General features: G+C 32.0%; 2 protein-coding genes across 5 annotated transcripts; one reads left to right on the plus strand and one right to left on the minus strand.

Moving 5' to 3' along the window:
* The first annotated feature begins 610 nt into the window (after window positions 1-610).
* LOC109808991 (uncharacterized) lies at window positions 611-12,046 on the plus strand. 2 transcript variants are annotated; one of them, XM_020372199.3, is made up of 16 exons: window positions 611-856; window positions 1,047-1,341; window positions 1,428-1,556; window positions 1,672-1,879; window positions 2,727-2,873; window positions 3,539-3,613; window positions 3,980-4,051; window positions 4,308-4,379; window positions 4,636-4,707; window positions 4,824-4,895; window positions 5,770-5,841; window positions 6,392-6,463; window positions 7,130-7,273; window positions 9,992-10,063; window positions 10,974-11,120; window positions 11,582-12,046. In XM_020372199.3, exons 2-16 carry the CDS (start codon window positions 1,144-1,146, stop codon window positions 11,764-11,766), a joined length of 1,737 nt encoding a protein of 578 aa, XP_020227788.1. In that variant the 5' UTR covers window positions 611-856; window positions 1,047-1,143; the 3' UTR covers window positions 11,767-12,046. The 2 variants fall into 2 exon arrangements, with proteins under 2 accessions (XP_020227788.1, XP_020227787.1); XM_020372198.3 differs by having other exon boundaries at window positions 611-799.
* Window positions 12,047-12,818: 772 nt separating this feature from the next.
* LOC109808071 (protein PHOX1) lies at window positions 12,819-17,423 on the minus strand. 3 transcript variants are annotated; one of them, XM_020370893.3, is made up of 4 exons: window positions 17,046-17,423; window positions 14,667-16,768; window positions 14,346-14,585; window positions 12,819-13,231 (listed from the first exon to the last, which is right to left on the minus strand). In XM_020370893.3, exons 2-3 carry the CDS (start codon window positions 16,696-16,698, stop codon window positions 14,437-14,439), a joined length of 2,181 nt encoding a protein of 726 aa, XP_020226482.1. In that variant the 5' UTR covers window positions 16,699-16,768; window positions 17,046-17,423; the 3' UTR covers window positions 12,819-13,231; window positions 14,346-14,436. The 3 variants fall into 3 exon arrangements, with proteins under 3 accessions (XP_020226482.1, XP_020226481.1, XP_082931766.1); XM_020370892.3 differs by adding an exon at window positions 13,569-13,694 and having other exon boundaries at window positions 14,667-17,423; XM_083075640.1 differs by having other exon boundaries at window positions 14,667-17,423.
* Between the last annotated feature and the right edge of the window lie 6,575 nt (window positions 17,424-23,998).

Below are 23,998 nucleotides of genomic sequence, written 5' to 3' on the forward strand. Positions count from 1 at the left end.
GAGAATGAGCTTATGAGACTTCATTCTCAGGGAAAACCTTATATACTCTTCTCTCCAGTATCTACTAAACCCTGAACCAACTTATTATGTTACAGTCTTATTTATGAAATAAATAAATAATAATATTAAATGCACTATTGTTTGTTTGTTTATAAAAAAGATCTGGAATAATACTTTATTAATATTTAATACTAATATTAAAATATGTTAGTTATAAAAATAATGAAATTAAGTATTAAATATTTTAATTTGTATATATTTATATTAAATATTCAATGAAATTTGTATAAACAAAAAAGAAGTAATAACGTGTTAGATTCGTAAGATTAAAATGAGAGTTATATATATATATATAGTTTTAAATATTCTAATTTTAAATGTAGTTTTAATTGGAAGAAGGTGCTCTAGTCCACCTTGACGTATAAAAAGAAAGAAATTCATGTAATTCAATAAAATGATAAGAATTGGGAGTTAGGTGAAAATAGGAATTGGAAAGAAGAGTTGTGGAATGATCCAATAAAAGAGAGCGTGGGACCCGCATGCATTGTCTCCCTGTTCTTATCTCCACTTTCACTCCGCTCATACTGCCACGTGTCTCGTGTCTTCCTTCTTCACTTGCTCACGCTTCTCTCTCTCTCTCACACACACTCACACCCACCCCAACCCTAACCCTCTTTCTTCCTTTCTTCAATTCCTCACTCATTCGCCACCAAACCTCTCTCATCAAACCTAAACACAACTTTAAATTATCAAATTAACTAAAACATCTCAACCAACAAACCTAAACCACTTAGATGAGGTTGCCACTCTAGTACCATACAAATTAACTCTTCAATTATCTTCTACTGCTACAAAAGTTAATCCACTTTTTTATTTATTTATTTATTTATATATATATATATTTTTTTCTTCTCATTTTGTTAGGCTAGTGTTTTGTGGTGTTGGTATTCTATTTGTTTGATGATAAGTGTGGTCTAGTATGCTTGATCTTTTTCCCAAAACCTGAACTCCAGTTTGTTTGTTTCTTTATTTATTTCTTCATGCAGTTCAGTCCAATGGCATTTTGCTCTGAAATGGGAACTTGAATATTTCTCTTTGGTGCGTTCCATGCGTATATGATCCAACTGTATCAACGATTAAGTGATGGGGGGTATTTGTTCTAGGAAGAGAGATCAACAAGTCCTGGATGATGATTTACACACAGGATTTTCGGGAAGGTATTGTAGAAGTTGTAGCACAAAATGGTCGAGGGCCAGGAGTTTACGTTCTAAGGCAAATCATTGTCCTGGAAGGGGAACCTGCCCCTCCCTCATGGATTTGTGCATAAATAAGATACGTGAGGTGCATGTTTTTGCCAGCTTTATTGTTTTGCTTTCCTTATTTTGTCGTCACATGGTACTTGATCCACATGTTTTGAGTTATAACAGGATTTTCATAAATACAATTCCTTTTCAATTCTTCCAAGAGACATTAGCCAGCAAATCTTCAATGAATTGGTTGATTCTCATTGCCTGACGGAAGCATCTCTCGAAGCTTTCAGAGATTGTGCTCTTCAGGTACTGTCAAGAGGCTTGGTGGAATTGGACGTGTTGCTTAGCTTTGAGTGTTCAGTGCTACAAATTTCTGTTACAAAGATGACCCTACTTATCTGATGTGTGCTCTGCATGGCAGGATATTGACCTTGGTGAATACGTTGGAGTGCATGATGGTTGGATGGATGTTATCTCTTCGCAAGGGCTATCTTTACTTTCGGTTGATGTTTCTGGTTCTCAAGTAACAGATAATGGACTGCGACTCTTAAAGGATTGCTCAAATCTTCAAGCACTGGCTCTCAATTACTGTGACCAATTTTCAGAATATGGACTCAAATACATTAGTGGTAGCGTTACTATTCTTATGATTAGATTTTTCTGACCAGAATGCAATTATTATTTTATTAACATAGGAAGATTGTACAAATGATCCAAATGAGATTGGTGGGGCTTGGTGCTGAGGTTAATGGTATTTAATACCAATCTTGCATTCTATTTGTATGAAAACTATGAATCTTGTATTGTTGTTTTTATCTTATCCTTTTTGTTAAACAACCAATTCTATTGTGTTGTCACAAAAATTTTGGTGTATCTTACAAAAGAAAATTGGGGAAATTCATTCATGTTAGTATATAATTTACCTTAATTATGAAATGATTCTGATTGATCTTTTCATGACCTATTCAAAATTATTTCAGAGCTGTACTGGTTATACTTTTCTGCCTTATTTAAACTCCTTCCTTCTGCTCACCGACAAAAGTATATCCAATTGCATTGCTGAATATTAAGTTATTTGACACAGCTAGGCTGTGTCTTCAAGATCTTGAAGTTAAATGACTTGTACTAGTGAAACTTTTTCAGAGGCTGATTTTAGTTATGTAAATTTTCTCACTGACCTTTATTTTGCGTGTCATTGCTTGTGGCAGTGTGTGGCATGGTGTTCAGAATTATTTTTAGGGATCAAGAAATTATTGTTATTTTTGCATATAATTGTGGTCATATGAATATTAATGACAAAATTCAATTTTGAAATGAAACCCTTATTGAACATTATGTAAAATTGGATGTGTGCAATCAATAGAATGATAACATTATTTGTTCTGTAATAAGTGGATTAGGTTTAGTTTAACTTGCTACAGGTTCAAGAGTCCTGTTTGATTAACATAAACAATCAATGCCAATTTGTTTGTGTAGGTCTTTCAAACTTGACTTCCTTGAGTATCAGGAAGAGTAGCACTGTCAAACCTGATGGAATGCGTGCTTTCTCCAACTTATTTAATTTGGAGAAGTTGGACCTTGAGAGGTGTTCAGAGATTCATGGTGGATTTGTTCATCTTAAAGGTTTCTATCCTTGATTTCACGCTCATTTATATGCTAGAAATTAACTTGTTCCTGATGTAATTGATATTGTTACAAAACAAACTCACCATCTGGTGATCTGAAACAAAGTTGTTTGTTGATATATAGTTAGGTATGAGATATAGATGGCTGATTGGGTGGTCTGACATGGACTCTATCAGTCTAGAAGATGAGTATGATCATTATTCTGTATAATGGGTTGCTTGACATGGACTTTAAAGTTAATATTAGATGATTCTTCATCATTATTGGTTAATGGGGGCTAAGTGTGCTTGGTTGTTGGTGCTGTTGCATGTGCTTAATGGCGATGAGAAGTTCTACTTTGTTCAATGAATGTTTTTTTTTTTTTGGGTACAAAATGTGTTTAGGGGGAGGGGAGGTTGCCTCGGGCCAATGTTAGGGCATGCCAAGGAAGGGTGAAAATTACCTACCAATGGAGGACTGCCAACAGGAATTGATCCCTGTTCCTTTGAATCAAGTCTGTTTGATCCTACCAGTTGAGCCAACCTTCATTGGCTTTTCTTTAAGGGACTTATTATTTAGATATTATCAGATGTTATCCTGCTTAGAGTGACCTTTTGTTGAAACTTAATTATGGAATTAGTAGGTTATAGATTTATTTTCTTTTGGTTTTTCTTTAAATACAGGTTTGAAAAATCTTGAGTCACTTAACATTGGATGCTGTAAATGTGTTACAGATTCAGACATGAAGTCTATCTCAGGTATTGGTCATAACTCATTAGATGGAATGATTTTTATCATAGTTGCATTTCAGGTTTATTTATGTTGTAAAAAGGCAGTATTATTGTGTCTGTGCATTGTGTTTCATTCACGAGTTAATTATCTGAACTAAAGCTTTTCTGTGACATCCAGTGTCTTTCTTGCATTGGCTCTTATTCCTAGTTGGCAAATAGGGATGACTAAACCAAAAACTTGGTGGGGGAACATTGTTCTTCAAATTTGAATTTCTATTTTTTGGATGTCACTTAAATCAACTCCTGCTTGAGCTAATTAATCATCAGTTCTTACTTTTATATTCAGAAAGCTAGTTCATGATCTTTTTGAGCTGACGGCATATAATGTTTCAGAGCTTATAAATTTGAAGGAGTTACAAATTTCCAACAGCAGTATTACTGATATTGGGATTACTTATTTAAGAGGTAATTTTTCCCTAGTGTTTGTCATGCATTACAAGTGTCTTAACATGATTATTACTGCTATTATTTTGTGCACATGATCACATCTCTATTTGTCAATGTCTGCTTTCAAATGAAAATATCATTCTGTTACTATAATCAAAATAGAGTTTTAGTTTATTGAATAAGTTCATAATGCAGTTTTCTTTATGCATTATGTTATTCTGTTTTCTGCAGTATGCATTACCTGGGTATTCCTTTTTGGCTTTCTGATTTACAGGTTTGGAGAAGCTTACCACATTAAATGTTGAAGGATGCAATATTACTGCTGCATGTTTTGAGTCTATTCACGGTATAAACAAATTCTCATTTTATTCTTTCTTAATTTTAGACAGCAATTTTATTTGTTTTGGAAGTCATTATGCAATGCATGAGCTTTCTGTCATTTTTATTTGGAAAAATTAAGGATGTGACTAGTTCAGCATGCAATCAAATGGTGCTAAATCTGCAAAGACTGTTTGAACTTGGAAACTCATTTTGTTATTATTCCAATGCCTAAAATTTTCCTAGTTAGTTTTTTAATCATATTTTATATTTTATTGGTGCAGCCTTAGCTTCCTTGGCATGCTTGAATCTCAACAGATGTGGTCTCTCTGACGATGGATTTGAGAAAATTTCTGGTAACTTTGATATTTAATGACCAAATTTGAGGACTTCCGGTGTTATGTTCTTATTGCTCTAAGGATGGCAAAGCATCAGATTCTTGGCTTTACAGCATACACTCCCTTTCCTGCAGGTCTTAGAAGCTTGAAGAGGTTAAGCCTGGCTTTTAACAGGATCACAGATGCATGTTTAGTTCATTTGAAAGGTACTTAAAACGTCAATATCTTATAAGAGTGACTATTTTATCCGCAGCTGCTTCCCTAGATCAAGTCTCTTTATTTTTACAATATTTATGTGGATTTGTTTCTTCAATTTCTTTTCTCCTATTCAGATGTTGAAAATATGATGAGATGAGCTTTTCCCTTTGTTTTTTTTAATTCATTTTACTTTCAATAATTTTACATTAACATTGTAAGTGATATTCCCCATGCTTTTTTTCTATCACTAAAATATCCTAACCATTATAGACAAAAAGGAGAGGTAGAAAACCTTTTCTACATTATAATTTTTCTTTAAGAACCCTTCAACTTCAAACATTGACATTATTAAATGAATTAATGCAATTTTTGAAGTAAATGTATTATAAATAAATACAAAGTATGGAAAAATAAAATATTTTGTAGGTGTTAAGCCTCAAATATCTCTTTTCACTGTACATAATTTTCATAGAAAATTATTGTCACTATTATTATGTGGTACATGAGTTATTATTATTAACATCTGCATAACATCTGTTTTGATGATATCTTACCCTTCTCTCATTGTAATTACCCTCCCTTCTCTAAAGGTCATATAAAAGGACACACAAAAGTGAAACGAAAATTGAAAAGCACAAATAATTTATTAGGTGCATATTTTATTACAGTCTTCAAATTTCTCAAAAAAAAATTGCTCTTTTCATCTCTAAAGCTACTGACACTTAACATTTTTAAGTGCTTTTAACTAGTTTCATACTCCACAATGTGGGTCATTAATGGTGGGACATTGACTATCATCATGGATGCAACTTGTTCACAGTACTACCTTTTCATATTATCCTTTATATCATTAATGTTTATTTTTATTTTTTTTTATTACAGGTTTAACAAATTTAGAGTATTTGAATCTGGATTCTTGCAGAATAGGTGATGATGGGCTTTCTAATTTGACAGGTTTGCGCTAAATTTTACCTTTCTTCCTTTTGGTAGATTTAAATGACTATTACATTATTGAAGCTTATATAGACTTGTTATTCTTTTTTAATGTTTTCTCTATCTGTGCTCGGGGATATATAACATGAGGCATTGTGGCTTTATACCTTGATGTCATTTTTGGCTGAACAGCATTAATTTTATGATTCAAATCCTCCTATCTTGTGAGAGCATAAAAATTGAGATGGAACAGAGCCATATGGAACTTGGCATAAACCAACTGGAATATTTGAATTGGGTTTTACAAAATTATCATGGGAATTTAAGCCAGCATTTGGCCTTGACCTTGTGTTTAGAGTGTAGATATACATATGCTTGATCTGGTGGTTTTAATTCAGTTTTGCTTATACTTTTACTTTTTCCTTTTAATTTCTTTAATTTGTTCTATCATAATATTTTCTGAAGGTGGGGAAGATTCTGATTCGTCTAAAAATCTGAGATTTTAGGAATCAAATATTTTGATTTGAAGAATCACCTTTGGCATGAAATTTATAGTTATTTATTCTTGCAGGCCTCACACTCTTGAAAAGTCTAGTGTTGTCTGACACTGAAATTGGGAACAGTGGGCTGCGATATGTATCAGGTTGATGGACAGAATCCTGCATATAGTTTTTATCAAATAAAAATATAAACTCAATAATTATTGTGAATATATTTGCAGACAAGAGTTCAAATTAGATCATTGATATATTACTATATTTGTTGGTTATGCTTCACTGCTAGAAATATTGAAGTACTGATGCTACGCCTATGTATGTCTTATAATATTATTCATTATCTTATTTAGTTTGCTCATGTTGTCAGCTTCTGGCAAGAAAATTGGCATCTTATGATTTAATCTACCATTATTGCGTTAAATCTGAAGCTTAGTCTTGGAATGCGATCATAGACTGTTGTATATTTTAGTAGTATGTTGGAAGATAAATTTCAGGAAGTCCTTTGAGTGACCCAAATATGTTATTATTTTAAAATTATCTCTATGTTACCGATCTGGCCTTCCATTTAGTTTGATTCAAAACATCTTATATGGTTTCACCACTTCTTTCCTTAAACTAAACACTGTCCAAATATAAATATCTATCTGATAAGTATCAACCTATCAGGATTGACACATCTTAAATCACTTAATCTGATAGTGTGTTGTTAGATATAAGTATCAACCTATCTATCTGATAGTGTGTTGTAGATATCTTTATAGAAAATACATAAAATGCATGTGTTGATTATGTGGATTCTTGCTTTTATCCAGGTTTAAATAAACTGGAAGATTTAAATCTGTCATTCACCACAGTAACCAACCATGGCCTGGAAAGGCTGTCAGGATTGACACATCTTAAATCACTTAATCTGGATGCCCGACAGATTACTGATACTGGACTCGCAAATCTTACAAGTAAGCATGCGTACATTCATGTATCTACCATTTTTTTTCTTTGGGCTTAACTACACTTTTGGTCCTTCTAGTTTAGACTGTGATTTTAGTCTCCCAAGTTTTTTCCAAACAAATCATGCCCCTCCAATTTTAAAACTCAAAACCCATCGAAATCTTATTTTCTATTCAAATAGTTGGGTATTTATGATGGATTTAGGATATGGAATTGTTTTTAAACTTTTAAAGTTATAAATTTAGTGGAAACTTGATAAACTTTTGTAATTGCTCCGATCCTTATTAGACATGATTTAGAAAGAAATGATGATCCTATTACAATTTCTTTAAGATGATCCTTTTACGATTTCTTCAAAACACTAATTTTATTTTTCATCTTTTGTCCCTATTAAAGATTGTGTTTCTTCTTGTTGAATAATGAAAGGAGAATTTGAGAAATAAATGATCTTTCTCTTGCCTCTTAAACTCCTCAATTGTCATTTATCAATGTTATTAGTGCTTAAGCTTTGATTTGGAGTGATATTTTCACCTCTCCTTAATTTAATGATAACTAAAAAGAGTAAAATAGGTACATCATGATTTTCTTTTATAAAACCAAATAAAATAATTAATTATATTGGTCTATGTGATTTTGTTGAAAGTTCCTTATAATAAGGACCAAAGGGAGTTTTAGGGTTTGAAGAAGAGGAAAATTTTGGTTTTTTATTATTGGTGAAATTTGATATTCTACTTGGTGAGTTTTGAGCCAAAGGATGTTGAAAACGATTTATTTAATTCAATTTATGAAGACTGGGTAGAAAATGAGAATTTGAGAGTTTTAATCAAAAGGAAAGTTACAAAAGGGACTTAATTGAAATAATTAAAAAGATTGAGAGTTAAATTCACTCATAAAATTATTGGAGGACCACAACTATGCATTAGCAATAATAGATGAACTAAAATTACAATTAAACTTTGTTTTTTGGATTCACCTGCGATCTTTTTATTTTTGTCATATGCACAGTTTTGTATATGTATAGAGGTTAGTGTCTAGTGTTGCATATAAAATGTGCTTAAAGACAAGTGTACCTTACCGCAGTAATAACAACAAACAAAGTCTAGATATGGATCCCAGAAAATTAGGTTCGAGCAATTATCGGCCTAATTATGATTTTTAGCGGTTTCAAGGGATAAAAATTTTGTTGTCATAATGTGATAGAAAATAACAATTTTGAAATTAAAGCAGTATTTAGATTGAGTGAGATTCAGAGATTAAAAATCCTAGAGCTGTGACTTATTGTCCCCCATTTATCTCCAAAATAAATTTCACAAATTGTTAAGGTCTTGTCACCAATTTTACTTATGAAATTGTTAACAACCCTTGATCTAGGAAGTCAATAGTCTTTGCCTTTTTAGAAAACTCCAAATTGATTGTAAGAAGTTTATTCATAAATCAAAGCTTGAAAGTACAAAAGCGAGTTAATAAATTAATTCAATTGGAAACCGAGAAAATAAGTTTGGTCATGCAAATTTTCAAGATTTAATTATTTGAGGGTTTTATTAACCAAAAGAGTTTGATCATGCACTTTTAATTAAAAGAGATAAGAATGTGAATACTTAAATAATATGACAATAAACAAAAGCAATTCATTAATTTATTATGGGAGGTTTATGGGAAACAATTACATCACAATTCTAGAACAAGAAAACTAGTCAGACATAATAGGTAAATAACCCAACATGATACTAGAATTCATAAAATAAGAGGAAAAGAATGGAAGAATCCTTCTAGGATTTGGCTTCCTATTATAGAACCTCAATGGGTTACAGAAAGAGAGAAAATATGAAACTAAAATTAAAAACTAGATGGTAAAGATGTGGTCTGGACATTCTCATTTATAGTCAAAATCAGGGAGAATATTTAAACATGGTCATGCATCTCAACAAGCAGAACAGTGTTCGCTAGCCAAGGACATGTTTCCTCATCAATAAGGGATGCCTCTTCAGACAGGGGGTGTTCCAATGGGAAGCACGTCATGCACATAGGCAAGCACAACCGTGCTTGGTACATGGGCTTGCTCTTTTAGTAGCAAGTTGAAGCACACCCATGCTTCGGGCAAGTACAACCTTGCTTCAGGCAAGCACGACTGTGCATAGCTTTAAAGTTCATATTTGCTCCCATTTGTTCCTTGAGTGCATTGAATTTTCTCTTTTAAATATTTTACTTGTTTGTTGCACACTAACACAAAAAAGCTAAGTTTTGCCAAAGAAATAACTGTAAAAGAAGACAAAACAGCAGCAAATAACATGTTAATATGTAACATTTTGTGGGTTTAACATCTAGTTGTGAGCAATCATCAATATTAAAACTTGCCAAGGTGCTATTCTTTAAACCTATCAGCAAGTTCTACAGTGTAATCCAAGTCTGACACCTAGACCTTGTCAAGGTAGGGTGCCAACCCACAACATTTTGCTAGTTGCAACATTAGATCTTTGATTGAAATAAAGGTTTTACTCTTGACACTACCCTGTATACATTGCATTCAAATCCAAAACTAGATCAAAGCAATCATATATTGTGTTTACCCTAGCTGTCCAGGGTCGTGTTCCTTTTGTATTAGGTGCTGGCTATAAGATATTTTCTTTTCTCTTTTACTGTAATTAACTTTTGTGCAAACTGTGATTAATTTTGCTTGTGTCAATAGCTTCAATACTTGCTGTATGATTGGCCCATGTCCTTAACAGGTCTGAGTGGATTGATATCGTTGGATCTCTTTGGGGCACGCATTTCAGACTCTGGAACCACATATTTACGATGTATGTATCAATTTTAGACTGTAATTGATTTCCTTTTTGGTGTATGCAATTGCTAACGGTAGATTTTTTTAACCTACCTGATTGCTTGTTGACTTTGTTAACTAGTAATAAGATATAACTGAGTAGTCAATATTTGAAATGGCCAAATGGGATTGCATGAGTAATAATGGGGATTCTGGGCATTTATTTCCCCATGGTATACTTTTTAGGATATTTGGTGTTTACCGAAAAGGTATTGGGCTGCACACTTTGATTTTTTCTTGAACATGTTCTAATTAGTCCAGAGAATAAATGAAGCTACCTAGTATGTTGTGTTTGTGTTCTTTATTATATATTTATTATATGAAAAGTCTAAAACTGCTGAACTGAACAAACAAGTCTTTGTTAAACAAGTGGTGCCAAACCAAGCTATCTTACTTCCACTAGTGGTTTCTGTTTTGTAACATTTTCCCTTCTACTTATAAATTTGGTGCTGAATCTTTTCTCTGCCTGTAGACTGATGAAAATCTAATTTTACGCGTTCCCCTCTAGAATATGCTGTAAATTGAATGGAAAATTTTGGTTTATATTATCTTTTAAAAAAATTCTCCTTTTTTAGCTATCATAATGTCGTCATTTAACTTGCTGCAATCACCAATAAATTCATGTTTGTTTCATTATGTCAAATTGTCTATACTTGAGAGCAAACAATGTACTGATCCAATACAAAAACAATAAACTGAGGCGGTACTACTCAGAAATCCAATTCAACACCAGCTCACATTTTTTTCTTCTTCATTTGTTTATTATATTGTAAGAAATGAGCACTGATTAATAATGGGAAAATATGGGTTTACATAACCTTGTGCCCAAGGTTATCTTGCTGGCTTAAATTTAAGTTCCTCTCTTTTTCTTTTCATCCATCTTGCAGCGTTCAAGAACTTGCAATCCCTTGAAATATGTGGCGGAGGATTAACTGATGCCGGCATAAAAAATATAAGAGAAATTGTCTCCCTCACACAGCTAAATCTGTCCCAGAATTGCAACTTGACAGATAAAACTTTGGAATTGATATCTGGTATTTTCTGCTTGTCTTCATTACTTTATAGTTTATATACTCCTTGAAATTTCATTTAAAAAATAATTGTTTGGCAAATGTATGCAGACTCTACACAGTAACTTGAATTTGAATGGCTAGTCAATGATCTATTATCTCTTGCAAATTCAATTTGGCTGTTAATTAAGCACCACATGTAATGTGCGGTTGGCACACTGACGTGATATTTTCTCAATCTTTTGTGCGAAAGGGTGTTATAGCTGTAAGCACTACCGGAACACACGTAACCCATTGATCATTGGCAACTGAGTACCTAGATAATTAGAATTAAATATGAAAGAAAAGAAAAATTAGATGGAGAATATTATTCGTTTGTATTGATTTTTAATTTTAATTCATCCCCTTGCCCTGTAATTGGATGAAATAAATGTTTGTTCTGTTTTGGTTAACACATTTTTGTATATCTTTATATTTGAATACAGGAATGACAGCACTGAGGTCGCTAAATGTTTCAAATTCTCGTATAACCAATGAAGGACTACGGTATCTGAAGCCTTTAAAGAATTTACGCACTCTTACCTTGGAGTCTTGCAAGGTTACTGCTTCTGAAATTAAGAAGCTTCAGTCAACTGATCTTCCAAATTTGATCAGCTTTCGGCCAGAATAGACCAGGAGAATGAGAGAATTATGTTATCTGCCTTGTGAACAATTCTCTGTACATATTAAGGATCTGTTTGGATAGTTAAGAAATGTACATAAAATTGGCATGCAAGAATGTAAGTATGCTTTATTTTGCATGTTTGTATTTCCCAGTCTAAGAAAAATTGTACAAAAATCTTTATTTTCCACTTTCTCCCCTGGGTGTAGCTGATTGGTGGGGCTATCTGTAGTATCTGTGCATAATGTAATAACATTCTGATATGTGTAATGAGGATGTTTGGACCCGAGTTATGGTGCGCGTTATTGTATCCGTATGTAATGAATTGTACTTGACCGAGAAGAGAATTGTGCCCGTTGACTAGCTTTTATTGTGCTGTTTGCTCATAATTGTGCTGATTAAGGACTGTGTTCCTGAGAAAATCATATTTACAAGTGTTAGTAATCCACTCTCACACTTTGGACACAGTTGAAATTTATTGAAAAGTACACTACGAACTTGCAAGTTCTATTTATGATTTAGTAGTTTGTGAGTGTGTTAATACATTATAAAATGTGTCCCTACCATTTCTTTGTTTATAATATAATGAAACAGTTAGAGCCAGCGGGTCCTGTGTGCAACTTTTTTATGGGGATATTTTTTTCTCGGGCGAGACTATTTAGTATCCGAAAGCGTTTGTTTTTCAGTTTCATCTTCTAATGCTCTTTGATCCCAGACTCTAACTATGATGGCTTTGCTGTAGTGGCTACTGGTGTTTGTGTTTGTGAGACGCATTCTATATTTTATGTTTCATTTTATTGTTTTATCATCGTATCATGTCTTGGCCTTGAGCAGATAAGTATTTCAACTGAGCGTAAATAACATCATCCTGTTATAATGTTCGTGATTGTTTTACTCGATGCCAGTCGTGTAGCACGCCTTCCAACTAGTAAGTAGTAACTAAGCAGATAAATCTGATTCAAAGAGTAAACTTGCTGGGACCACTGTATTATTCTGAGTCAATTAGTTTAAATTATCACCTTCATCAATACCATGTATCGATAAGAAATAAAATCTACACGTTAAAGAAGTTTAAAACATATCTATGATATTTTATGTAGAATGCATTACAACCCGGTAAGCTTAATACTCTAGTCTAGTACGTGCAAAACTCATTCAGAAAGAGACTAACCCAACAAAGAACAAAGAGTAGTGGCAACTTACAAATGGATAAATAACAGAAGAAAAAAGAACATGTATCTTCCGCTGCTTTTGGTACAAATTCAACATCCTATAGCACTAGAAATCTAATAATTAAAGGGAAGGCAAAATGAGCAAAGGCAGAAACTAAGTAAAAGGCAATTCCTGCTACGCCATCTTCCCAATGTGTAATGGAACTTGTAGATTCTTGCGTTCTAGGAAATGCAAACGCCATCAAAAGAAAAATTTCTTCAAGTATAATATTGAACCCAAATTCTTAAGTAGCAACAATAACCTGCAGCATAGACAAACAAAGGTTGTCATCAAAGATGACAATAATAATATTATGAACAAGGGAATCATATCATAGAAAGGATTCATGGATGGTAAATAATATAGTTAAGCAATGGGAATCATGTACATAACTAAAGCTTGCTCTGTGATCATTAAGTTGCAGTGGAGTAGTGAAAATCACTTCAAACATGCAATTTTAGGTTCAGATCAGTAAACTTAAATTTATCTAGCATTTAATAATTGGTTCCTCTACTATAACAAATAGAGCCATAAACAATGACAGCAGTACAAATTGGCAGCATTATTCATGATATCATTCATTAGAAGATAACCAATACCTAAAATAATAGTCACCATTGCAAATGGTGACTAGTCATGGAGTTTTCCATTGTCGTGATGGTGCCAATGGCAACAAAGATGTGTCATGGCCACACTATGTTGAGAAAGACGCATAAAGGTGTTTACTGAAATAATAGCAGCCAAACATGTTTCTCAAATATGAAAACTTAAAAATGAAAATAGAAAATGTCGACTTTGGAATATAAACATATTTATTAGATCTAATGGAAGTAAAAAGTAGTTCTACGAAACCTGCTTTTTTCCGCAAAAATCAGTTTTGCCAAAATATGCAGGGTAAGATGAAGCAATCTCAACTCATTTATCATATAACATCTTAAAACATTTCACGTATTACTTTCTAGAATCATATAGACTTGTATTTTGCATGAACTTAAAGAGCATATTTATTAGAAATACAATCTAAAACCTCTAACAACCATTTTCTACTGTTACCAAGTAATGGATATACTGAATAACTTGTGCATGTAAAATGAATTTTGAAGATACTGCTCTACAAAAGTTTAAGCAAGTAAAAAGTGAAACCATTTGCACCAAAACATTTTAGACAGATGCCAATGATTTCTAAAGCTACTAATAGAAGCTCAAATCTATAAGACACTATCGCAAGATGCAGTCATAAACTCTTTCAACACAATAGATATGTAAACTACTCGACTATATCATTATATGTTATAGACAACCAAATGATCCACTACTTAAAGAACATAAACAGAATGAACATTATTAGTATGGTTGAAGATTCTCTTCTCGGTTACCTTCCGATGATAATAGCATTTCAGGCACAGAAGCAGCCCAAGTGACTGTTGGCTCTGTCACTCTTCAAGTACTAGAAGAAAAACAGGCAACTCATGCAAGCTCAAAGGCATGATAAATTTTTGAAACTCGCCTTCTAAACAAGGGTTCCAAACGAAATGATGGAACTCCACCCTGCCACTTTTTAGCTTTGTACATCTCATTCCATGCCTGTACTATTTCATCAATTTTGAAGGCAAGACCTGTCAGTGAAAAAGTTAACACATGAATATATATCATTATATCTACATAGCTAAAAGTTTCTAATTAGCTTGAAAACATACCATCTACTGCAGTATCATTTGAACAGTGATTCTTCAAAATTACAGCTATATCTGTTGGAGAAGCTCCTGCAAGTTCAAACTTATTGATTGCCACTTCAAGAGATTCATGCCATATTGGTAGCCCTAATTTGAATTCAACAATTGAGCGTTCATATAGCATGGTACCCCATAGGAGGTTTATTTGAGACCTCATATGTGTCTCCTGTGCGGCAAGTTCATCTAAGGATACATTTTTCAAAATCCCATCCAACCCCGTGTTTTGCAAATGTACTTTAACATCATTTGATTCAAATGTTTTACTCAAGTTCTGCTTTTCTGATTCTTCCCACATCTGCATTCCTTTCTCCATATTTTCCTCCGCATTGTTGTAAAGATGAAGAACCTCAGTGGAAGGCCATGTCAGCAAATCTACATTACCACTGAGTGCATGATACCAAGAAAGTTTTGCTTGCTCAAACTGCTGCAGCCCTAGTGCCAGGAAGCCTTCATGAAAATCTGACTTAATCTTAATGGCTGCTTCATATTTTTCTCCTGCTTTTGAATATTCTTCCAGTGCCCATTCATATGAACTTTTGATTTGTTCACATAGTTGCTCTTTAGAAGAATCTTCTCTGAAATATACTTTCTTCCTTGCCCTAGACATATGCACATTTCCCCAGTTGAACAATGCAAGAGCAGTCATCTCTTGGAACTTATCACCTGCCATGTCAAATAGGCCTTGTGCTTCTTCACTTGTAACAGTCTCCTCCAAAGCCTCAGAATAGAGCTTCATCCCAAGTTCATGAAAATCCAAATATCTGTCAGATTCAAACCCAACATGGTTCTTGAACAGCTTGGCAAACTGAATTATCCAATCCTCAATGCAAGAAGAACCAACAATTTCCTTTGCTTTTCCCACACAACCATTCTCAGATGCACCATTAATGCTAACCATTTTCCCCACCTTTACTTTAAGTTTCTCAAAAAGTAGATCCTGCTCAGGAGTAGCTTCTACGATGTACAGCCGCATAGAACCATGAGATTCTGTTTCAGCCCACCTTAATTCATCATCAGAAGTGATCGTGACCAAGTCACCTTCTTGGTCTCTGTATTTGACAAGAACAGCTCCTAGGCTTGGGAATCGATCATAAATAACTTCTCTTAACTGGAAAAGGCTACAATTAAATGGAATTTCAGTGCATCTTATATCATCACCAAAAATAAGTTTAGCTGTTTTCTTAGGAACATCTTCCCTTCTACCATTACTTCTTTCCTCAATAACTTCCTTGATTTCGGCCTTCTTCTCGTCAATTTTTTCCTTGGCCTTCTTCTTCTTGGACGCATTGATCTTCTTCTCTACAACTATAACACTGCCCCCACCCTCAGCCTTCTTCTCCTCAAATTTCTCCTCAGTTTGCTTTTCTAGAATTTTCTCATCAGGAGCTTTCTCTTCCTCTCTATTGGCCTTCTTCTTGCGTGTCTTCTCTTTCAATACCTTTTCTGGAGGCAAAGCATTAGGAGGTTCAACATAATCAGGAGACAACTCAATTATTGTATCATCTACTCTCAACCCTTTCTCCTCAAGAACATTTTTCACCTTTTCTAAGATCTCCAATGCCATGAGATTATTTGGCTCCATCTTCACAACAGTGGTGACATCTCTCAGAGCTAAATCGAGCCTATTTAAAGCCTCATAGCACCTTGCCCTCTTCAACAGAGCTTTACTATATTTCGGAGTTACCTCAAGAGCCAAATCACATTCATGTATAGCCCTAGGGAACTCACTGAGTCCCATTTGCATGTAACATGCAGCCATGTTGCTACGTAGATAGGACACATCAATATGATTTTTCGGAAGCAACTTGAGGGCTTTCTCATATTTCAGCAGAGCCCCTTCAAGATCCCTCTTTTGGAACAGCTTGTTCCCCTCATTCTTCAATTCTTGAGACATGGATATAAATACCATAGTATCATTGTCATATGCTCCGGGGCCACTATCTCCCACTTTACCATCCTCCCTTATTTCTCCTACCTGCTTCTTTTTCTTCCCCATTTTCAACCCAACAATCCAACAGTAAGAAAACTAATCCAAAGTTTCCAACAACAACTTCTCTTACACCACACTACTCAAAGTTCAATCCAGTCAAACCAAAACCACAAGATAACCAATTAAAAATCCTTCCAAAAAGGAAAAGAAATATACAGACAATTCAATCTGAATTAACTCTAGATATAATTAACATGGAAGTATTCAAAACCTAGGAAATGATGGACTAGATACAACAAACAAGCATTTTATTTTATCATAACCAAGTTGAACAGCTTCATAAATAGAACATACATAGCCTATATGAAGCCCAAGTGAAAGTTGAAGGACGAAATCTAAAATTTTTCTCTTACCATAATGGCTCGAGTAACATATTCAACACAAACGTGTCCTTCCCTCTGAATCAGGACTTGTTTATGCCAACAAAAACCCTATTCCAGAGAGGGACATGGACAACCCAACTGGGATTCAAGTCGAAACAAAACCCCAGAATTTAGGAAGAGAGATACACTTATCTGGGTGACAGATTATGGGAGAAAGCTTCAAGCTTTGGAAGGAAAACCCGAACTCGATGAAACAGCAAGGAAGTTTGAAATGGAAGAAAACAAAGTGGTGTTGGTGTTGTTGCTGTCCTTTTGTAATGTGGAAGAATGGTTTTTCACATTCTTGACGTTAACGCCACAAAAACATTGGACAAAAATCACATAACGTGAGCTTCTTAACTGAACTAAGATTCTGAAATCCCATGCCGATATATTTTAATTTTTCTTATTCTTTTATTATTATCTGGTGGGTCCCATCCTATATGTTGCTAATGAACTAGTAACCATTAATCGAACATCTTCATAATCATCGGAAGCGACAACAACATAAGAAGTTGGCCTTTCACATAAAGCGTACGATTGTTCTTTTCCTCGTTCAATTTTTAATTAGCATTAACGATTTCACATAATTCTCATCCAACTTTAGTATGATTTTCAGACAAAAAAAAGACCATTACATCATTTAGTGATACTCAATTTTGTCACATTTAGATATGTAGTTAGTTGAAGGCTTCTTGATAGTTGAATCATTATAGTATACGATCATTGAATTTAAAAGATTATTAAACAGTTGCCGACCTATTTCAACTATAAACGCAATTGTGTACGGTTTATTTTAAGGGTAAATTTTCGGGCCCTAATAATGAAAATTAGTATAAAAAATGACAAAATATGCTCACAACGAAATAGCCATTGTGACACAGACAGGTGGCAAGGGTGATAAATTAAATAAAAACAAATACAAAACAATGTAGCAGAAGATAACAAGGTAGAAAAACAAGCAAACGGATACAAGTTGGGAAAAAAAAAAGTTAAAATTATAACAAAAATATAAGAATAATTGAATAAAGTGATAGAGTTACCCACCCATATAAAAATTAATGTTTAACAAACCTAACACATCTCTTAAGCAATCTAGTATTTTAAAATTTGATTTTTATCTGTATTAAAATAATATTTAATCAGCAAAAAATATATTATATTAGTTTTTAATTATCAATTTTAAAATATTATATGAATTATTTTTATAAAATAAAAATTATATTATATTAATTTTTAATTATCAACTTTGAAATACTGTACAAATTATATTTATGAAAAAAAATTGACTTATTAATATTAATTGATACAAAATGAACTATTTAGGGCTCTTAATGTCTAGAGTTTGAATTTGACTCTTCACATGCAATAAATTATTTTTTTTTGAAAAGAATACATAAAAGATGTCTAATAAAAATTTTACATTTGCTGGTTGAGATTACCAACACGTTGGTGACTTGGTGGACACAACACTTTCTGAAATTCCTTCCTTTCTTTTAATTAAATTTTATTTTATGGATAAAATATTAAGCGGTGGCAAAAAGAGGGAGAGACACAGATTGGTTGGTGGATAAAGATAAACTTTGGATGGTCCCAAGTCCCAACCCAAACACGGAAAGATAAGAAAAGTAGAAAAGCATGTGAGTAAAGTGATATATCTGGTAACAATGTTTCTGTGGGTTTTTATCACATTTGGGTAATTAAATAATAAAAAATAGGAAATATAATTTTAATGGTAAATACTTGTCTAAAAATTTCAGCAAAATCTTCATTGTTACTTTACATGAGCTTTTAAAATTATATTTAGTCGTATAATTATATAGGACATCTCTAACAAATCTGAATTAAGAAAATTGATTTTGTTCTGTGAGGTGTCTGCGTGAGTGTACTGTGTACGTCAATGCTTGCTTGTACCTAAAGCAACAAGTTTAGTTATAATCCTGAGTTCTTCATTCAGTTAAGAAACAAAGAATCAGAAAAACTACACAGCAAGTAATCTTTTACAAAAATTCTACATTCTGCAATTTATCTGCAACAGAATAGAATCTTGTTCCTTTTTCTTTAAGGATACACATGGTTGGGCTTAAATTTGCTTATACAAAGGTGGAGACAGGTAATAGGTGATTGGGTAATTATATATAAATAAAAATCTCAACTCTCAAGCAAGGAATCTCGCAAAAATATAAATTAAATCTTTCTATTTCATACATAATTAGATTAAACTAAAACAAAATAAGCAAGATTTTGTTGTATAGTTTGTTGATGTTTCAAAAAGTTAATATTATTTTTTAGTTAATTTAGAAAATTATTTTAAAATTAATTTATTGTTTGTCTAAAAATTAGATAGCTTGTTATCTTTTATTTGGTCTTACCTAGTTCATATATAGTTAAATGAGCTGATGAGGTTGTTTCTGTCGACAATTTTTCTCAATAGATATCTAATTTAAGAAAGTTTTCTTTGAGTGTCCCATGCTTCTTTTTTTTATCTCTTTCTTTTGAATTTATGGGTCTATACAAAAACAATCTTGGTTGTTCATATTGTTTTATTGTCTCAACCATTATGAGATGGGCCTATTACAACATCAGACACTTGTACATCACATAGATAAATCTTTTAAGAGTAATGTAAATTCACATTTTTTTAAGACTATTTTTGTTTGTGTACGAAACTGCTCATGAATCATGATCATCCTAATTCGTGAGTTTACAATTAGTAGAAAATCATAATAATGGATAATTAGAATAGCAAATTCAAATAAAATAAATTTTCATCTATTATAAATATAATTATATATATATATATATATATATATATATATATATATTTAATAGAAATATTTTTGTATATCTTAACAAACTTAATGAACACAATGATATATGATTATTAAATGACAGCTTTTACATCATTAATATTTTAATTAATTTGATAAAAAAAAATGTTAAAATTAAGGAGCGAAATAAAGCTATTTTACTAAATAGGAGACGACAAAGGAATAATGTTCAAGAATGAAAGGGTTTCATACTATATGACAAGCTTGAGAAATGTTCTAGAATCACCTCCTTAATTAGAATAGATGATTTATTTACGAAAAAAAGTCAAAATTCATGAATTTGAGATGTATGTTTTTTTTTTATTTAAGCTAATTACCAAAATAATGTTGAAATGCATCTCTCACATAAGTTATAAAATATCAAAATCCCTAATTAAAAGAGTGAAGAGAATGAGAATTACACTTTATTAAATAATTATTATAATTTATAATAGAAAAATATATTTGATATTTCACGTCTATATTCTCTGTTGCCATTCTTTTGGTGATTATTGTTGGTAGATGTTAGTTTTATTTTTTATCATGTTATTGATATAAAATATTTTATTAATTTTATTGATGATTAATCTTTATAAAAGAATTAGATTAATTATTTTTAGTAAATTTTTTTCCTAACTATATTTGTTTCCGTCAATAAACTTAAATATGAGACTTAACTTTAAAAAAAAATTAATTCTACTCTCACTTGAATGTCAGTTATTGATAATAATGTATTTTCCCCGTTTGTAAGTGGTCTTGGATATCTTGGAAGTATATTATTTCAGGACTTGCCTCCAAAATGAATTTTTTTTTAATTAAATTTAAATATATTTTTACTTTATATTTGTAAAATAAATAAGTTTTAATTTCGATCCTATAGTTTTTTTTTGTTTTTCACCTTTCCAAAATTTAAAATAATTATTTTTAGTCACTGTAAAATAAAATAATAAATTTTAATCTTTATAAAATATTCTTTTTAATTATCATCTTTTTAAATTTGAAATAACTAATTTTGATTTCTCAATATTTATTTTAAGATAAGTAAATAATATTTATTTTGAGTATCTTAACAAAATATTAAAGGTATTACATATTAATATAATAATACAAGTAGTAATAACTGTTACCAAAAGTAATTATTTAATATTTTGTTTAATATATAAACAATTAACTAATGTCACACAATAAAAAAGAACAAAAACAATTATTTTTAACTTTAGAAAATTAAAAAAAAATGAAACTAAAATCAAAATTCATTTTACGTAAGCTAAACACATGATTAACTCTTTTCATAATATAGAGTTAATCATGTGTTTAATATTTTAATATAGTATTAAAATATATGTGTAAGAAGTGCATGTTTTCTGGAAGCAGCTTGCAATGAAATGTAGACCAAAAATTTCATTAGTCATAATCAAGTGATATATGGTCATTTTTTCTTCAGCTGTGATTCTCTCTCTACACAACAGGTCAAACATTAAAGACCTCATTTATAACAAAAACAAAATAATACCATGAAAAGCAACATTAATATTCTCATTAGTTCCGTTCACTACCTCGTGATCTCTGAAGGTTACGGGCATTTTTTATTTTTTATTTTTATTTACGAGAACATGCAATTAGGTCTGGGTCAAAGTTGAATATGGTGTTTTTTCCTAGGATTGTTTCTTTTTAGAGTTTAAATTTTGCGTTGTCCCTTATTGTTGTTGGTAACATAAAAAGTCAAATACAAGTCATTAAATCCATACCACCCACATTGTTACATAGACATGTCTAAATAGAAAATTACTCAACAGAACCATTTTCTTCCTTAAGAGGAGTGACCAATTTCCCAGTGGTGCCTGTCGTTGACTCCAGCAAAGACAGAGACTCAATTTAGCAACCACTACAAACAATAATTTATGTCCAAAGTATCTTAGCACACATGACATGCACACACCCATGCAAATCTGAATAACTTTAATACCTCTTGATCTTTCAAATCCCATCCTCACAAATATTTCAATTTCATAATCTCTTGCTTGTTCTTGTCTCTTCCTTTTCCTTGACTCGATATGAACATTCAAGTTGGTGTGAGTCAGGAGTGATAGATATTGTTTAAAGAAATATGTTAACCAGTAACTTAGGACACTAATTAAGGAATCAAAAGAAGAAAAGAATTATAGAAAATTGTCATAGCACATTCTTCTGTGTAACTTTAATGTTATTTTTAATAAAAAAGTTGCTTATTGATTCTTTAATTAACCAGTGTTTTTAGATTACCAGTTAGCAAGACCTTGTTCAAATTATATCAAACTTTCACTAAGATCACATAGGATAGTAAATTCGAACCTGTAAAGCAGAACTAGTATCTGGATGTGTCAAATATCATCCAATGATTTTTGAAAAGCATTCTCATTTATCCTGAGAGCTTCAGCTGCAACTTCCTTCTCAAACCTGGCTGAATCAATTGTATAAAATTTGACTAGTTTTAGCATGATAGGAAGCAACTTTATAGTCATAGATCATTAGCATTTAACTCCAATTTACAAGAAGAAATGCAAGCATTGTTTCAAGCTTAGATTAGAGAAAAAAGTAAGTTGTCTCCAAGTAAGTTGTATCATAACAAGTGATAAGGCTTGATCTGAAACTTGCAGCTGCATTAGAGAAAAAAGTAAGTTGTCTCCAAGTAGACCAAAATAAAAAATAAAATAAAAAGAAACAGAATACATGTAATGCTTAAATCCTTGCAATTTAGTTTTAGCTTCTTAATTGTATATCAGCTTGGGGTTCACTAATTTTTATTTCTCATAAAACTTAAATATTTTAAGTTTATATGATAAACATGTTTGGATACAAATTTATAAAGACTTTTAAGAATTTTTGTATTGAAAAATATTTTTTTGTTTTTAATAAATAAACTCTGAAAAGTCCGTCATATCCAAACATGTTCTTAGACTTCTTTTTACTCATATTGAATCACAATTTTTAGTTCAATTAACCTTTTCAAATTTTGCTTGTGCTGAAAGTAGTGTAGCTTTTGCTCTATCCAATTGACCACTATAATAGGCCGCCACTCCTTCATGCAGCTCCAGTCTCAAATGCCTGCATGCAAAGTCCAAATATTGTTCATAACAAAATTAAAATCCTAATACTGATATACTTAAAGAAGTCAAGAATTAATTACTAAAGTAAAATTTAATCTAGTTTGAATTGAAGCCTAAGGATCTTCTTGAGATTTTTCAGGGAACAAGAAATAGCTAGGACAATGCAGAAAAAGAAGTAAGAACTCATCACAATGCAAGTTCTTGATAGCGACCTCCCTGTAAAAGTCTGAGGCATGTAGCATGCTTCCCATAAGCACGTTCAAGTCCTTCCCTAGCCATTTCGAGACGTTTTCCTGCTTCTGATAACAAACTGATGTCTCGGATCATAAAGTAGCACCACACCATGTTTATTTGCAGTATTGGAATGTTGTCAATAAGCTGAATGGAGAGAAAGTGGTTCAAATTTACACAATGAGAAAATGTGTTAGGAATCATTTTTATAATCTTGGAAGAGCAAAGTTACAATGGTAGATTCAAGCTTTGAATCTATGATGTTATTCAAAGTTATTTTAAGCTCTTACCAATAGTCTATTCCTAGATGCCTGCATTTTATTAGAGTTTAGTGTCACTGCCTTTAGCAAATTATGTAAGTTCTGTCAAATGGCCAAATTAGATGTGTATTATATCAGTCACTCACCTCAAGGGCCTTAGGATCACAGAGAGAATGCTTGTTGTAAAAGAAATTAGGTCTTGACTTTGTGATTTTATCATGTCAAATAATAATAAGGAAACGAATACATCATGTAACAACTAGCTTCATGGATTAAAATTAAAATAACCTTTTTTTTCTAGAAAAAGAAAAATCAAAACATGATAAAACATAATAAAGCCATTTAACTTGGATTAAAGAGTGGAGGATGTTCAAGCGCATGTTCATATTTTACATGATAATTCATTGAATAACAATGTAACAAATCATTAGAATGTCAATATATTCTAATTAAATTAAAATATTTAACATGTATATAACTCCTTCGGTTGGATGTTGTTGGAATTTTATTAAAATAAGTATTAAATTTTCTAAATAGAGATATTAGAGCATGTCCCA

Source organism: Cajanus cajan, chromosome 5 (genome assembly GCF_000230855.2).
Source record: "Cajanus cajan strain Asha chromosome 5, NIPB_CcT2T_4, whole genome shotgun sequence".
Taxonomy (NCBI): domain Eukaryota; kingdom Viridiplantae; phylum Streptophyta; class Magnoliopsida; order Fabales; family Fabaceae; genus Cajanus; species Cajanus cajan.

Coding starts and splice junctions, on each gene's coding strand:
- LOC109808991 (XM_020372199.3), top strand. CDS start 1,144: ATGGGGGGTATTTGTTCTAGGAAGAGAGATCAACAAGTCCTGGATGAT. Junction 2,874..3,538: donor TGGATTTGTTCATCTTAAAG/GTTTCTATCCTT, acceptor CTTTAAATACAG/GTTTGAAAAATCTTGAGTCA. Junction 7,274..9,991: donor TGGACTCGCAAATCTTACAA/GTAAGCATGCGT, acceptor TGTCCTTAACAG/GTCTGAGTGGATTGATATCG.
- LOC109808071 (XM_020370893.3), bottom strand. CDS start 16,698: ATGGGGAAGAAAAAGAAGCAGGTAGGAGAAATAAGGGAGGATGGTAAA. Junction 14,586..14,666: donor AAATGATACTGCAGTAGATG/GTATGTTTTCAA, acceptor TTTCACTGACAG/GTCTTGCCTTCAAAATTGAT.